Source organism: Hyposmocoma kahamanoa, unplaced genomic scaffold (assembly GCF_003589595.1).
Source record: "Hyposmocoma kahamanoa isolate Upper Pololo Valley unplaced genomic scaffold, ASM358959v1 100181, whole genome shotgun sequence".
Lineage (NCBI taxonomy): Eukaryota > Metazoa > Arthropoda > Insecta > Lepidoptera > Cosmopterigidae > Hyposmocoma > Hyposmocoma kahamanoa.
This window is the reverse complement of record NW_020653261.1, coordinates 68,398-85,648: the sequence shown is the minus strand read 5'-3', so window position 1 is coordinate 85,648 and position 17,251 is coordinate 68,398. Positions and strand designations below refer to the sequence as shown.

At 33.6% G+C, this 17,251-nt stretch overlaps 3 protein-coding genes across 3 annotated transcripts in view; 2 read left to right on the top strand and 1 right to left on the bottom strand.

The window, feature by feature from the left end:
* Window positions 1-3,209: 3,209 nt before the first annotated feature.
* Window positions 3,210-8,457, bottom strand: LOC113229648 (28S ribosomal protein S7, mitochondrial). The gene is made up of 4 exons (XM_026463322.1): window positions 8,372-8,457; window positions 8,100-8,294; window positions 6,447-6,681; window positions 3,210-3,674 (listed from the first exon to the last, which is right to left on the bottom strand). Exons 1-4 carry the CDS (start codon window positions 8,443-8,445, stop codon window positions 3,456-3,458), a joined length of 723 nt encoding a protein of 240 aa, XP_026319107.1. The 5' UTR covers window positions 8,446-8,457; the 3' UTR covers window positions 3,210-3,455.
* An 876-nt stretch (window positions 8,458-9,333) lies between these two features.
* LOC113229659 (DNA-directed RNA polymerase I subunit RPA43) lies at window positions 9,334-11,810 on the top strand. The gene is made up of 4 exons (XM_026463332.1): window positions 9,334-9,547; window positions 9,647-9,838; window positions 11,212-11,364; window positions 11,437-11,810. The coding sequence occupies exons 1-4, from the start codon at window positions 9,369-9,371 to the stop codon at window positions 11,783-11,785; spliced, it is 873 nt and encodes a 290-aa protein (XP_026319117.1). The 5' UTR covers window positions 9,334-9,368; the 3' UTR covers window positions 11,786-11,810.
* A 905-nt stretch (window positions 11,811-12,715) lies between these two features.
* The window catches only part of LOC113229623 (dual specificity mitogen-activated protein kinase kinase 4-like), a 13,805-nt gene continuing 9,269 nt past the window's right edge, over window positions 12,716-17,251 (top strand). The window contains exons 1-5 of the mRNA XM_026463286.1: window positions 12,716-12,838; window positions 12,944-13,139; window positions 13,230-13,382; window positions 14,787-14,931; window positions 16,381-16,550. Coding sequence (XP_026319071.1) covers window positions 12,805-12,838; window positions 12,944-13,139; window positions 13,230-13,382; window positions 14,787-14,931; window positions 16,381-16,550 — 698 coding nt within the window. The 5' untranslated portion in view covers window positions 12,716-12,804. The remainder of the gene's footprint in view (window positions 12,839-12,943; window positions 13,140-13,229; window positions 13,383-14,786; window positions 14,932-16,380; window positions 16,551-17,251) is intronic.

Genomic DNA, 17,251 nt, shown 5'->3' with positions numbered 1-17,251 from the left:
CGAGCACACACGCGTACATTCCACCATCGTCGCCGCAGCCGCAACCGCCTCCGCCGCCGCCACCGACTGCAGAACTCTGGTCTCGTTTCTCCTACTTTCACTAAAGAGAGCGAGAGAGAGACTGGGGATATTGTAACTAATAATAATAACTTGACAACATTAAAAATGCCAACTGGCAACGTAACAATCATTTTTAAAAATTGTTCAAATTTCTATAACTGCTTTAACAAGTATTTAAAGATTTATTCGTTTAAGAAAGTCAGAGTCTTATTTATTTCCTCGCAAATATGTTATAAAACGTCGTATGACATACGTGCGCTTTGAAAATTACCGCACTTATATCATAATGTACTATTGTAAAACAGTAGTAGTGTAGCGTAAATTGGAATGTTTCTTTGTAAAATTAAAAATAAGGTATTTAATTAATAACTTTTGTAACTATAGTGAAAAAATAGGGCAGTTTGCATTAATATTAGACATAACTGATTGATGACTGTACCACCTCAGTCAACCGTGACCATGGGACCTGTAAAGGGCCCGAAACGTTGGTTTGTTTGAAAAAACAAATATACGCGATTTAAATCCGGAAAAATAGTTTTATTTCCTACACCAAATTGTAATTCATTACTTTTTCGAATTCCAGATTTCCGGAATGATTTTACTGCATCGTAGGACAAAACTACTCATCTAGGAAGTCAAAGTTGGATTTTAAAGTACTTCTAGTGATGTGCTATAAAAAAAATTCAGTACATAACTGACTTTTCATTACAGTAAACCTGCTACCTACCGAAAGAAATAAGTACGATGGCAGATCTTCCCTGGACGAACTCTATCACAAGGAGCTCTACTACTACTAAAATGATGATAATGACTAAGATGCTAATAATGCTGATGCTGCAGATGCTGCTGATGGTGGTTTGATGCTATGGGTGCTGATTGTGCCGATGATAATTATGCTGAAAATGCTCTATGTCAATCATTGTAGCTTTTTCCGACCATTAGTCATAATCAAATTAAGAACAATCCTTGTCAATGTTGTGAAACTATTCAAACTACGAAACAATACACTTTATCTTTTTATACTACACAATTACACTTTATTTAATAAGGTTCATTAATATGTTTAATGTACTTATCTCTCCATGAACCACTTGATGTGTTGTACATACGTATCATACAGGTTATACCTAGTTTAAGCTCCAATCTCCCATAAGTAACTAATTCTAAGTACCTAATTCTTAATATGCGTCCTGTAGCTTTGTGAATAGAAAAATAAATTATTTTATATTTATATATACTTTATCTCTGGGTTCCCGTGCTCGTGAAATCAAAGAAACAATTTTTCATTTGTTATAGTTTTTCTCTTTGAAAGAACTTGCCATTATGGATATAACGTAAAGTTTACGGTCACAAATCAAACAAAATAACTACGGACAAATTCTCTAGTTACAATTCCACGTCATTGCACAATACAGAAAAAACATGACAGATTTCAAATAACGCTTATCGTATTTGTTCTAAGAATAATCGTAATTTCATATTTATTGAATACGATATCTCCATACGAGATTACGAATCAGTAGATTACGATTACACCTTTGAAGAACATTTAATTTACACCCTAGCCATATTCGATATAGAATGTAATACTTCAACAAATCAAAACATTTTCACCTTTACTTTTTTACCTACAGTTACCTACCACAATTTAAATATTTTACCCCGATATTTAATTAGGTTATTGACAATACCAAGGACCGATAACTCAAGATTGCTAATCTCTATAGGTAGGTAACTACTACTGATCGTATCTCTGACAAAGGTCAAACTTCCGTCTTATGCCTAGATGGCGTTGAATAGCCATCTAGACAGTACAGTCAAGAGCACGTCGTGCTTGACACTTTGTACTTTGGACCGTTCTTATCGTAAGCGGCATAGAGTTGGATTTAAATCTTAAGTGTCAAGCTTGACGTGCTCTTGACCCTGTACAAATTATGAATGCATGTTTATTGGATATCAATTAATTCCTCTTTAATATGAAATATAAAATAATGATCACGAGATAAAATTATTTTCGGAACTTCGACAAAGTGTTTTATAGAAAAGACGAAAGCGCTCGAAAAATTGTACATGGCAGCATGTTTTAGTTTTTCAAGACTGTTGTAAAATAATTACCTACGTCATGTTTTAAATTCAATTTTAAAACTCAAACATAATTAAAACCAAAATAGAATTTTAAAACAGAACGTAAATATTTTAAAAAGGTCGTTAAAACCTAATAAAACATGCTCCTCTGAATTTTTTTTTCGAAATGACGCTTTCACGCTTTCAACAAAACACCGACGAAATATGGATGTCAATAGATGCCATTGTATGTTACAAACTAATTTATAAATTAACGCTAACTAATACGGGTAGATGACGCTAATCCTAAACAAAATAAAAAAGTACCGGCACTAACCACAAAAATCTGTGCAATTAGCGCCATCTAGTTGATTTATTTATTATCACTAGAAATAGAGTAGCTTTAATAAATTGCAGTTGGTCAATATTGTTAGTTACAAAAATAGGTATTTCGTACTCTTCGCGACATCTGGTGTGCCAATGGGTATTAAATACCCGACTACGCTGTCTTGTATCATGATTAGCTGTCCTCTTGAGTTTTTTGTATAATACTAATCATGAAGTCTGAATCTTGTAAAATAGACGTTTCAATAGACTAGGAATTGAAACTAACAAAAACCACTAGTGATTACCTATTTTTAAAACTGTGTCATCCAAAACATTTTTCTTATTTGAAGGGAAAGATACCAAACATTCGAAGAAAAAGGACGAATTCGAATGAAAGTTCGGAATCGCAAATTCATGCTGAATGAGATACGTAGTAAATTAATATAAAATAAAATCTTACAATTTTGTTTTTTTTTTTCATGTAACATGACCTACTATCGAGGAGTAAATATTAATAGGATTCAAAATCATAATTATTTTATTTAGAAAACATAGGTATCAATAGTATTTTGTAATATTCATAATAATTGGCTAGGAAAGTATTACTTCTACATGACCCAATTACCTACTTACCTATTTAAATTCCAATAACACAAGCAAGCCGAGCCTAAATAATCAGCATTGACAAAAAATCTCTATTCACCTGCTAACATTGGTTGCCTAGCAACGTCTTGTTATTATTTATTTATTTATCAGGGATAACAAACAATTGTATACATGGTATGTTTACATTCAATGTTATTTAATTCTAACATAAGTACACGTACAATCAACAAATTACTATTAAAATTGTCGTATGTGATTAAAGCAAAACTAACACAATTACTTAAAAAGTAAAAGTATTAAACATTCTATATTGAATTTAACTACAGTAAAAATACTAAATTAATAAAACAAGTTAGGATTACAAACTACAATATATTTCAATATAAATACAATTAACCCTACATCCACCTGTAATGTGCATATGCTCTATTAGCTTCACACTGTCGATGTAAATCCTGTTTCCTCTTAATCACTTTGCCCGTGTTATTTGCCGCATCTAAAAGCTCCCAAGCAAATTGTTCGGGAAAATGAACTGTTCTTTCTTTTTCGTACGTTGCTTCTAAAAGCCATTTGATTGCTATAAATAAAGATCTTTTATCTGTGATGGAACCGGGCACCTGTAAGTAAACAATTATTTAATGAGTGTTATGAGTTTTGAGAAGAATTAACAGAATTTTGGAATCTAAATTAGATAGTTTGATATAACAGAATTTCAAGGATTCTAAGTGATAATATCATTGATAATTATTATGATGATTGCCTTGATAAATATACCTCACCTTTTTCATTTTTAGTCAAAAATAAAAGACAAAGCTATAAATTAGGATACATAATTATCAATGAAAATAAATATTTTGATAATTTCGATGTTTAAAAGATAAAAACCTCTCTCGGTCATAATTATGTAAAGAGGTCCAGAGTGCCTAGTGGAACTGGACTGAAAAATAAGATAGACCAGGAAGCATTCATTGCAATACCAGAACAAAAAAACAATAAAGTGAAAAGGAGTCATTTCACAAAAAAGAATTGAATATATTGATAATAAAACATCGTGATATTCAATGATCTTAATATTACAAAAAGGAAAAATGTAAAAATACTTTTGAGAAAAAAAACGACAATACGATTTAAATATTTAAAATACTGTCATGTGACTGTTGTGGCATACGCAAAAGTCTCATTCGGCTCTAGGCAGTGAGTTCGATGTACCCTAAAGCTCAAATATACCTGGATGTACTGAGAGTACTATGTCAGCATTGTTAAGATGGTCTGCACACTTACATCATTCCTGGCTACAACTCTACAATCACATCACAGTATTGATTATTGTTACATGTAATTTACAGAACAAAACTTAAAGCCAGGTGCCAGGTGTCAAATTGAGGTAATTGCTTCTCTTCAAGCCCAAGTGCTATCAGAAGCCACCTTGATGGGGGTTGTTGTGCAAGGATTTATTTTATTTTAATTTTCATGGTTGATTACCAATATCAAAGCTATGAAAAATAAAACATCAATAAATCTGTATACCAATGACAACTATACACAGCGTTAAAAAATTAGAAATAGTGTGATCTTGTAAAATATAGAATAATTAATAAAGACATTTTTATAACAGTTCAAAACCTTTGTTTTAAATAATAGACTTTTTCAATGTGTGAAGCCTATCATGAAAAATATTGTGATTGCAGCTTGCAGCCAATTTAATTACACTCTTTTGCAAAAAAAACGGGCACCTAAGGAAATTTACGTTCTAAAGTCGATTTGAGTTAATTGAATGAAATTTATTTCTTTGACTTAGTCTGTATACTTATAATCGTGAAAATTAATGCGCGTGAAGTGAATTCGGGCAATTAAAAGAAAAAAAAACGATGGATTCTTTAAAACCGATGTACACGCCCAAACAATAAGAAGTGGTCGGCAATAAAGACAAGATTTTTTTTTTACTTTTTTAATTAAATAAAGTTACAAATGTAAAAACCTAATAACGAGTGTGACCTCCTCTTGCCAAAATCACAGCTTGAATCCTTCTGGGCACGCTTTCCACGATGTTTTTAATAACGTTTTGAGGAATACGTTCCCACTCTTCTGCAATGACTCTTTTTAGCTCCCTGATGTTTTGTGGAGCAGGTTGCACTGATCTTACCCGTCTCTTTAGAACATCCCAGACATGCTCAATTGGATTGAGGTCAGGACTTCGAGCTGGCCAATCTAAACGACGGATCCCAAGTTCTTGCATGTACGCTTCCACGTCGCCAGAACGGTGCGGGCGAGCATTGTCGTCCATAAAAATGGAATCTTCCCCAAGTGCAGTCAATGTGGGTTGTGCATATGGAATTAGGACTTCCATTATGTACCGGTGTGAATTTAATGTTCCATTTTCTATGAAAACTAACTCCGTACGCTCCGTCGAATTAATTGCTGCCCAAAACATAACGGAGCCTCCGCCATAAGGAGTGATTTCTTCGAAACACACTTCCGCATAGCGTTCCCGTGGTCTTCGCAGCACTCGCCGGCGTCGGTCCTCTCCACACAAAGAGATTCTAGCTTCATCAGAAAACAATACTTTATTCCAGTCCGCCAGAGTCCCTGAAGCACAGTTCCGAGCAAACTGAAGACGAGCAACACGGTGCTCACGGAGTAATTTAGGGCCCCGAGCTGGGCGGTAACTCCTGATATTGGCAGCCAAAAGCCTCCTCCTGACCGTCCACAAGCTAACTTCTACTCCTCTTACTTCTTCAAGGCTCTTCTTCAGGTCCACACTTGACGCCTTACGATTCCGCAACGCCTGACTCACCAAAAAGTGGTCATCTCTTGGTTCTGTGCATCGTTTTCTTCCCGAACCGGGTCTTCTTTTGACCGAACCGGTCTCTTGATACCGTTGCCAAGTCCTCTGGACAGTTGAACGACTCACATTTAGCCGCTGAGACACGTAAGTTTGCGAACAACCTTCTTCAAGTAGGGCTATAATTTTACCGGCCCTTATCACTTTATCACTCATATCAAAAAGTGGTATTTAATGTAAAAAGAAAGATTAAATTGTTTAATTTGCAGAAAATATCCAAAAAGTTTTAAAATATCGTAATCAGTTAAAAATCGATTCAGCAATTCGCGCCATTAGTAAAGCAATTTTAGACTAATCCACAATAATCATTATTTTTCTTTTATTAATTTCAAATTTTAAATTTGGAACGTAAAGAATCATGCCAGGATGCTTCAAATAACATGCCAATATATCGTCAAATTAATAAAACCTATTTCTTGTTCTTCTTCATTGAAGTAGAGAAAAAAATCTAAAGTGCCCGTTTTTTTTGCAAAAGAGTTTATGTGATGTACACATTCAGTAAGCCAGGCTATTTGAAGAATGCAAACCTTTAGGCATATTTACTAACCTGATAAGTAATACCGCCTCTTTTAATAGGCTGTAACTGCAACAAAGGCCGGGCATTTTCTATGGCTTTGTGGAGAACTTCTTTAGGGCTCAATATGATCTTAGCTTTCGCTTCAGGTGTAGAAGCAAGGTGATAGCGTTCTATTTGTATCCTTTTAATATTCTCAAAAGACTTCTCTAGTAATTCCCTTGCAAGTTTCTTTTTACCCATTTCCATTATGTGGTTTATTACTTTACTGTAAATTGAAAAATAATTACATAGTATTACTTTAATGCAGAATGAGATCTCAGAGATGGCTACACCATGAAAACCGTTGTGCAAGCCACTTGACAAACGAAGGTAGTTTTTAATATATGCATGAATATTTATTTATTCAGAATCATTGAATATCTAACATAAGCAACGTATGCAACATGGCATTACAGAGATTAAACAAAATACTAACTGAACTAAAATTAAGTAGGTACTGACTAAAATCTTTCCTGAATAGTCTATGGTTGTATGTGTATGTATGTACTAGTAAATATTTGTTCACATATTTATTTATTTGTATTTTGTTCTTGTGTGCAATAAAGAGTATTTGTATTGATACAAATATTTAGTAATACATTCATACACATACAACCATAGACTATTCAGGAAAGATTTTAGTCAGTACCTACTTAATTTTAGTTCCATACATGGTACCATACATGGTACCTATATTAGTAGAGTAATAACACAAAATAGGCGCTTTGTCGTCGAGTTGCGGAAACCAACCCGTTGCACCAAGTACCAGTAGAGTAATACTGTTTATGGAGGTTCGTGTTTGGCATTGAAACATTAATATGTTTATTATGTGTATTTCCCATCGAGTACCTATATAACCAGAAATAGAGATGAAATATAATTTAATATGTTTGAAAACTATTATGCCAAATCATCACAGTGACAACTGTGCTCCGATTGGCCAACCCGAATTTGAAACAATTAACAGGTTTCGTCAATTGTTTCACTTCAAATCGACCAGTTTAACTTGAACTTTGCTATAATGAACAAAAATTGCAAAATTACATATTTAATATTCAATTACTGATGAAATGTGATTCCGTTTGTTTTGTAATTAGATGTTTTGCTGTTTTACCCACACCACCAAATGGCATAGTCAGAGATATTATCTTTATTACAATAAACACAGAATATTTATTTTAACTGCCTCTGTGGCCGAACGGTTACCATGCCATGCAGAGGTCCTGGGTTCGATTCCTAGGCCAGGAGAAATATGTGTATGGCCTACATTTATTTCTCTCGTGAGTTTGAGTGTAATTTGTGGTTGTCTATGTGTGTGTCCATGGCATCTGCAACACAGGGATTCCCTAGTGCGGATAGTAATGTTGAGTGTGTGCATTATTATTATTATTATTATTGGAATTTAAGTGAAATAAGGCCCATTTCACTGATGAGTTGCCAGTGATGGATGCCCCTTATTTTGTCTCTATTTCTGGTTATATACTGGATGGTATTCCCTCAGTTTTATTTAAATGATATTCTATATGACCATCACAGAATAAAAATAAACGAATCAAAGGAATAGAACACTCCATATCCATGGATATTGGATCAAATACTCTGAGGATATTTGTATAGTTTGTAGTAAAATACAGTAGAACTAACCTTACTAGCGGATCATAGTATACTGAAGATGTCTCGTAAACGGCAGGAGGTTTCACAGGCATAGCAGATAGTTTTGATAATTCATTACTTTCAATAAGACTTGCCTGCTCTTCCTTTCTAAACACAGGGTTCTGGAAATAGTCTGGAAAGCTAGTAGGCCTTGCATATTCTCTGTTCTGAAGCGCTATGTGCCACCTACAAATAAACATTTTTTTTATAAAATAAATAACAGTATTTGTTAAAGTTTGGTTATGTTTGATAATTTAACAAACTTGCTAGATGTAGAAACGTAAGTATTTAACAAGCACTGATTCATTAATCTCAATCTGTTGGGTATGTTGTTCATTTTAGGGGTTTTTATAGGTAATTTTGGTGATATTAAACAAATTTATTTTGTTAATTCTAACTCCAAAATCACCCCAAAACAAAGATTTTAACTTTTTTAATTTTTTTGTGGTTTTTACGGCTCTGACTACATTGAAATTTTGAGCGACTATCTTCATAATCCTGCATTACGGTGTGGACAGCAAGGTGGACTACAATACAGGATAATGAATGTCCCCTTTTACGAATGCACAGAATGCGCATTTTTTTCTTCATCTATCTATCTAAATATTTTTATATTTTATGTTTTAAAATTTCACAATAATTCCTTTATTTTTCCATCCTTTGAGCAATAAAATAAGCACGATTTTATTTTTATTATTTATTAAAACTAGTCATAACAAATGATCAATAATCAATGATCTTATAAGCAAACAACAATTTATTATTATAATTATGAGAGAATGTGACTAAACCTAAATACAATAATGTAAAACAGTAAGCATGACAAGTAGTGCAAATTATTTCACACGATGCTTGTTAATATCAAAAAGTTACACTGAGTCATTGCGTAAAATAAAATTATTACAAAGAAACACGGCAGTAGTCACTAGAAATATCACCTTTTAATGTTTTGTTTATGTAGTTTTAAGGATTTCACCTTAGCCAAAGCTCAATGAATTATTAAAGAAAAAGAGTCTGTGAGAAAAACATAAATATATCTTCTCTGCAGACCGCTTGCGCAATAGTTTATTGTACAGTGTCTTGTATTAATAGTTTGTGGTACAGTGTATCATCTATGGTCTAGTGGCAATCAAAGAGGATCTATTTAATCACTACGTTGAGTGGCAATGGCAAAACAAAAGAAATTGTTATGTCAAAATTTTCTGAATTGAGCTGTTTAGTTAATTTATTAGGTGTGAAATTATTAAATGCGTTGTTAAAATGTCAACTATAATAAAGTACGAGCTAAAGGAATTACGGAAACTATCAAATGATAAGAACTCCTGTGTTGTGGAGAAAAAAGTAACTCAAAACTTAGCACTACAGCCCTGGTGCCTCGGTAACCTCAAGGAAGCCTTGAAAAACCTTTTGGATTACAAAATTGGAAAGTTTGATAAAGAGTGAGTTATCTTGCTAGAAAAGTTTGGCTTGTCATGGTTAACGTTTTGCTACGTGACCCATAACATAATGTAAACCTGTGTTATTGTTCCATGTTCCAGATTCAATGGTATCCTGTTAAGTTACAAAAACTTGCGCGTTTTGCAAAACGTTGGGACAATAAGAAATGATAATGCCGAAGTACATTTCCAAGTACAAGCAGATTATTTCGTATTCCGACCGTACATTGGCGCCAAGTTAAAAGGAATTGTTAACAAAAAAAGCAACACCCATTTAGGAATTCTTGTTCATAAGTGAGAATATAATCTATAATAATAACCACGTTGATAAGTCCTTGGTACTTTTGAATTTAAATTTGAAAAACAAAATTTATTAGACTTTTTACCCAAATACTATAACTTGGGTGTTTTCAAGTCGAGAGTGAATAGGCGTGCATGCTTTGTCTACCCCTTCGTCACTTTCCGTCAGATGAGATGGAAGTCAAATGCATTTTTTTGTTTAAAAAGGGTATATTTCACAACTTGACATTGTTATCTGGCAACTGGCAGTGGCCCAATATGCACACTATGGACCCTGATTGAGACTGGGGAATGACCTCTCCTAAATTGTTCTAGTTTGGGTTTTCCCAGTGGTGCCCCCGAATAAAGCCCTTTGCTCTATTGCTCATAGTACAGGGAATTCTGTAGTTGGTGTGATTGTCTGGCACATTATTAACTTGCTTGAATTTGTTGAATGGCCTTTTTTCCACTTTAGATTTCGCCCTTCCCACCAAATAATATGGTAATATGTTGCTGCGATAGTTTTAATTTTATTGCAGAGCTGGTGTTTAGTGCGTTAATTAGACGTTGTAATTTTTTTTTGTAATATTTCTATGGATATTTATAAAATTACATTAATTTCATTGGCCCCGTAATGAACATAACAATAGTATTCCCTTAATATCTAAACACCCTTTTTACACGAATAATACCATAATAAGTTAGTACAGATTATGCAATCGTTTATTTTTTCCGTAAGTGATTTAGAGTCATTAAATTTGCGTAAGAAACACATTAAAACAATTTTATTCGCGTGTTATTTTTATTTTTATATAGAATGTATTTGCATAATTACATTACTATTAATTTTTTGATACCATACATAAACGAATATTACTGTAATTGTACTATTACTGTATACACTATAGCTTGGATTTCATCCAAATAAAGTCGTAATATCATATTACCATTACCTTTTTTGACACCATATTTCAATGAATAATATGGTAATGCGTTAATACTGACTACGAAATCGTTGGGTGTACACGCGAATAATATGGTAATGGTGCGTTGCATACTATACTTTTGGCCTACAATTTCAGTAATATTATTTTCATCAATAACTTTATTTAGTAAAACTAATACAAAAATACTATAAAAGAAAATAAACTGTAAAAAAAATTTGCTTTGTTTTGACATAGAAATAACTATCCTATGATGCACCTGAGCTGAGATATACACAAAAAATAGTTTCCTATAAAATTTAGAATTATTGGTTACCATATTATTCGCTGGGGTGTGAGATTTATTAACAATATTTTATTAAATGTGTTATGGTATGGTAAGATGTCTGCAACTTGTCATATAGACACCTAAATTGCATGTGATGTTGGTAAATAATGTTTCAGAGTATTCAATGTTGTTATTCCGAGACCAACAGAGGAGCCTGGCAATAAGTGGATTGGCTCAGTGGTTAAGGAAGGCCAAGAAGTGGTTTTCAGAATAGTTGTACTCGATTTATATGGGGCATTGCCCTACATCAGAGGAGAATTAGATGAAAGGTAACATTGATATATTTAATCTTCAGACTTGTTGTGTCTTCAAACAGTTTTACTAAAACTTCTCTATTTCAGTTGCATAAAGCAAGGTCCGGATGGCGATGATGAAGTACACTCTAAGTCTCCATCAATGAGTGTAACTTACGTTAACTTTGACAAAACTAAACCAATTAATATCCACAAGCAAATAGGAGATGGACTACCACATACATCGACAAAGACACAGAACAATTCCAGTAAACATAACTTAAAAACCTATACACCACTGTCCATAGCATTAAATGGAAGAATGAACTCTACAAACAAAGAAAGTGATATAAGCTTTGTTGAAAAATCCAAAAACAGACGGCAGAACAAAATTTTAGATAATGAGGCTAAGCAACCTGATATGAGACCTTCAAAAAAACACAAAAAAGATATATGATATGTACAAATGTTCTAAACTTTTAAAGATAGTATTGGTTTTTTATTATTGTGTTAGTATACAATTTATTTTGAAATAAATTTATGTAATGCCTAAACACTTCATTAGAATTATATTTTATTAAATGCCTCAGTATATTGTAGCCAATTTTAGAGCAACTAACAATGGTGTTGGGTGAAAATTAGCTACAGAAATACAACAGTAATAATATACAAATCTACAGCAATATGCTAGTCTTTTGATTTAATCATCTGCTTAAAAAATAAACATTAAAAAAAGTTGTAAAAAATTTGCAAAATCTTAGTGTTATCAACACCCAAATTTTCATTGTTGTACAAATTGTACATCATAGTTTTAGTATATAGGTACCAAATATGTGTTGTACATACATTCCCTCGAAGCCAGAGCGAGTGGCGAAATATGAAAAATATATCGCAGGCTTCGACAGAAAATTGACAGTTTAAAGAAGAGAACTTGTCTTCGGGTTCATGCTAAGCCGGCTAGTGGCAAATATAGGATATATTTGCCATATTTATTCCTTTCTTTCTTTCCAATTATTTCTTCCTGCAAGACGTGCTAAATTGTAATTGTCTAACGGAGAATTTGGTATAGCAAAATGAAAAACAATAAATATTTTATATTCAAAGTACAGCTACAAAATATACAATATATATAATACCTATATTATATTCCCTGTCTTACTTTTCTGGTCTCTTCCCCTTTCCCATAAAAAAATTTCTTATATATTGCCTATTCATTGGCCAACATCAAATTTATCACGATTCAAGAAAAATACCTATGCTAAAAATTTTTTCGACTGGCAACTCCGATAGAATCAATTGTCAAACTTTCGGTGTTGTCGATACGATGCGTAAAGTGAACAGAATTTATTTACATTTCTTAACGTGAAGACGTGACAAATTTCACAATTTATACCTTCAAATGGAGAGTTGCGAAGCTGTCTGCTCCAAAGAATAGTGAATATAGTTAAACAAAGTGTTTTTGCCATAAACTATAAAATGTCGAGGAATGGCGAAGTGTCATCTAATCAAGGTAAAAAGCTCAAATAAATTAATCTGTAGCGCGAAGTTAAAGCAGAGAAGTTTGTAAACAACGTGTTCTTATCGATCATTAAACGGTTACGATGACGAATTTCAGGTCCGAGCCGACCGGGCATGCCGAAGCTTGATTTCAATTCACTTGGTTCAGAAAAACGTAAAGGTTTGGATCTGCCAATAGGGGGTCCTTCTGGAGATGGGGCAGCTTTCAAACCGTTCACTGCTAACCCGCCGCCGCCACCCAAGCCCCGATTTCAGACACGGACTATTAGAGATGTGTTACCTGATAACACTAGGTGAATGAAAATCAACACTTATTACGTATCGTAAAATATTCCAATTAGACACAATTTGTACTATGTAAATAGTTAAATGTAAAATTTCAGAGACAGGTGTAGAATCTACCCATCAATGCAGTCATCGGGCAAGCTGCAGTTGTCAGCAACGGAAGTATATGACTTTACTGCAGATGACTTGCAGGACTTGGGCGAAATAGGACGTGGAGCATTCGGGGCTGTAAATAAAATGACACATAGGAAGTGAGTAATGTTACTTAATTACATAATGCATGTTCATAATGAAATAAATCAATTTCATAAATAAGGGCGCCTTCAAATAGGACGCTTCTAAAAGAGCTGCTGTGGTGCGACTGCAGAGCGGTAGTCGTACATCTATGGAGCTTCAGTAACTTTTAGTTCATTTATTGTGACTGCAAAAGAACCGTGTGCATGTCATAACAGTGGAGCTGCAAGTGCACTTCTAAACATTGTATGACGCTACTGTGGTGCTTCCATAATTGCTACTTGCGTCATACGGTCCTAATATTGATATGCCCTTTGAACAAGTCATTACTAAATAATCTCAGGATTTCTGGCATAAAAAATACATTATCAGCTACTTATACAAAGCTGAGTCAGGTTGTTTTATTGTAATCAATACAATGCCTCCAATCCATACTATGCCAATTTTATTTTTTGTTCATTTTCTGTTATTTTTGTAAACAGCCATATTTATTTACTAGAAAATACATACATATACATATTTATTTACTAAAAAAAATTTGGGGCCATAATAATGGCCCCAAATTTTTTTACAAAACAAAATGAAAAAACAAAATACACGAATTTTGTGACAAAAAAATTAAGAAACAAAAACAAAATAAAACAGAACACATCCAAAAATTAAATTGACAGTGTTTTTTTTTATTGGAGTTATCGTGATGCAAACCTGTATTAGATTTAAAATCTAATTAGTCTAAATGTCTTTAATTGTATTCTAGGATGTCCTGTAGGCTAAATTGTTTGTGAAGCGTAATTTAATCAATTAACGTAACAATTAACTATATAAAAAATTAAACTTCTATGTATATGCAAATTTCTGTAAGTTTTAACAAGATGCACAATTCTGTTATAGACTGGTAAAAATTAAATTTCAGGATACGTAAAATATTGAACATTGACATGGTTTGAGATGAGACATACAAATATAAAAAATAAAGTGTTTATCTCTTTCTATCATTCAGGTTTTTTGCATGAAAAAAATGTGTGGATGGACTGTGTTCCCTTGCAATCTGACAACAGAACACTCTAAAACCCTAGAAACTAATCCTAAAAATCAAATTCAAATTTAATTAGTAATTTAACCCAAAATACCTATTGCAATCACTTTAATCTGTGTTTATAATACAAAAGAAATAGTACAGTGGAACAGAAAATAGAAAAGAAAAAAATTTGTTTAATTTTGATGTTTTCTGAATAAGGGTTTTAAAAAAATTTTAATTTGTGTCTAATTCTAATTTAATAATAACACATACATACTCAACATATATATTAATTTATTTAAATATAAATGTTACTGTATTATGTTCTCATCTCTTTTGTCAACTAAATGTGCCAGTGAGTGTATGTCCTAACAGAAAATAAATAAATGTGATTCCTTTACAGAACAAACTATGTAATGGCTGTGAAACGCATCCGCTCTACTGTAGACGAGAAAGAGCAGAAGCAACTGTTGATGGACCTTGAGGTTGTCATGAAAAGCAATGACTGTCCCTACATTGTTCAGTTTTATGGGGCTCTGTTTAAAGAGGTAAGTGTGTAGATGTATTTATTAACAAAATTTCACTGCAAAACAGAACATTCCAGGTACACTCAGTATCAATATGATCTATGCAGTTTAACAAACTGAAAATAATCAGAAATATCTACTAAACATATTTGGTTTCAATTTTTGTATATTATTTTATCAGAATGCTCGAAAGTGAAGTTTTCAATTGGTAATATAGGTAAAGTCAACAGCACATTAAGCTTATACACTTTTGTTCGTATATTGCCTCTGGAGTCAAGTTCCGTCAAAGTGTAGCGTGATGTGCTGCGGTCTGTATTTAGTAAATTTGAATTTTTCAAAAATTTTGCAGATATTTTAAACACTATACAATCTTAAATAAAAGTGGCTGCTTTAATTATTCGATTTTTGTATAGTGCCATTGTCACAACATTTTGTTAATAACTATACATTCAATCTAAATAAGTGCTGGTTCTTTCTAAAAACAGTATTCAATATCTGTGTGGTATTCTAGAAATTACTCACTGCATGTTTGCAATGCTATGATGCAGGAATGACGATACTACTTTTCACTTTTACTATACTTATACTACTACACTTGACATAGTTTTATCAGTTAACAAGGGATTTTCAATGAGTCACTTTTCTCAGACATTGAGTTAATACCTGTTTTTTTTTTCATAACATTGTTTTTACGAATCTTAAACCTTTCGTAACAAAGTTTACAGTGATTCAGAGGCCTCTCTTTATCAATATCAACATGGACACAATTTTCTGTTTTGAGTCGAAGGATGGAAAAAAGCATTTCTTTATTGTAACGTCACAATTTGGCCCTTCGTACCTTTCAAAGTTTTTCAAACTTTTCCACCGCTTGCACCGACGCAGTCGCGCGTTCGCATCGATGCAATCGCGTGTTTGCATCCATGCAACCGCCTATAAATCGCAAGTGTCGCGATGCAATCAATCGTAAATGTCGCAATGCAATCGCGCGTTACACAAAAGCGCATTTGTATTGCTACTAAGTGTCGTCGTGTGTAACCGCTCTAACTTACTGTTTTTAATCTTTTCCACCGATTCAGTCGCGCGTTCAAATCGCAAGTGTCGCGATGCAATCGAGCGTTAAAATGGCGCGTTACATAAACGCGCGCTTACTATTTTTATACTTTTTCACCGTTTGCACCGATGCTATCGCTCGCAAGTGTCGCGATGCAATATCGCGGCGCGCAATGTCGCGTTTGTATTGCAACTACAAGTCACCGTGTGTAACAGCTCTAAATCACTGTTCTGTGGTGCAGTAATTGTATGTGCAATACAGTATATTACACTCACTAATTCTAAGTTACGAATTTATGCCAATTTACCCTCTCCACACCTCTTGAACTTCAGAATACAGATATTGAGGGCTGGTTGGCTTGTTGTTGTTGAATTATTTTTGTGACCCGTCCATGTATTTATATTATTTTATCTTTACAGGGTGATTGCTGGATTTGTATGGAGTTAATGGACACGTCGTTAGACAAGTTTTACAAATTCATATGCGAAAGGATGCAAACTCGAATACCAGAAAACATATTAGCTAAAATAACACTTGCTACAGTCAAAGCTTTAAATTATTTAAAAGAAAAACTTAAAATTATTCATAGGTACGTTTCTTCTGTCTTTTGTTTTTTGACTACGTCCAAAAATTGAAAATTAAAATAATTCTATTAGGCCCAGCGTTCACTGACGCGACGGCATAACAGAGATTTTTAGGTATCGTATAGTGCCTTGTCGTCATTAACCCGTTTATATGTTCCACTGCTGGGCACGGGTCTCCTCATAGGCGAGGGTTTTAGGACATATTTTGTCTCAAGCAAAGGATCTGAAATATCATATTTATACCTTTTGTAAAAAATATACAATGTTTCAGCGATTTTGATCGATAAACACTCAAAGTACAATAGGGGATGAATAGGCTACTCCAAGTATTTTTTCTACGCAGACGCAGTCGCGGGCACCAGCTATCATTTAATAAATTAAATTACTAAATAGTAAAGTAGTAGTATGTAGCAGTAGAGTTTCTTGTGAGTTCGTCCTGGATACTACCGCCACTGTACCTATATCTGCCGCCAACCAGTAATATGAGTATTACTGCGTTCTGGTTTTCAAGGGTTAAGCCGGGTTTTCACCATACGAGTATGCTCGGACCGAGTCCACTCGGATGTCTCCTCAGACGTTACTTATAACGTGTAAATACGTACTCCGAGTGCACTCAGACTTCGCCATCCGATCATAGTGGACTCAGACGCGGTTCTATTCTTACGAGGATACTCGGCACAAGTGGAAGGAACGTGACAATATCGCC

Excerpts from the sequence above, each read along its gene's own strand:
- LOC113229659 (XM_026463332.1), top strand. The coding sequence starts at position 9,369 with ATGTCAACTATAATAAAGTACGAGCTAAAGGAATTACGGAAACTATCA. Across the intron at positions 9,839-11,211 it reads TTAGGAATTCTTGTTCATAA|AGTATTCAATGTTGTTATTC; the intron begins GTGAGAATATAA and ends ATAATGTTTCAG. Across the intron at positions 11,365-11,436 it reads AGAGGAGAATTAGATGAAAG|TTGCATAAAGCAAGGTCCGG; the intron begins GTAACATTGATA and ends TCTCTATTTCAG.
- LOC113229648 (XM_026463322.1), bottom strand. The coding sequence starts at position 8,445 with ATGAACAACATACCCAACAGATTGAGATTAATGAATCAGTGCTTGTTA. Across the intron at positions 6,682-8,099 it reads TACTATGATCCGCTAGTAAG|TAAAGTAATAAACCACATAA; the intron begins GTTAGTTCTACT and ends TTCAATTTACAG. Across the intron at positions 3,675-6,446 it reads GAGGCGGTATTACTTATCAG|GTGCCCGGTTCCATCACAGA; the intron begins GTTAGTAAATAT and ends GTTTACTTACAG.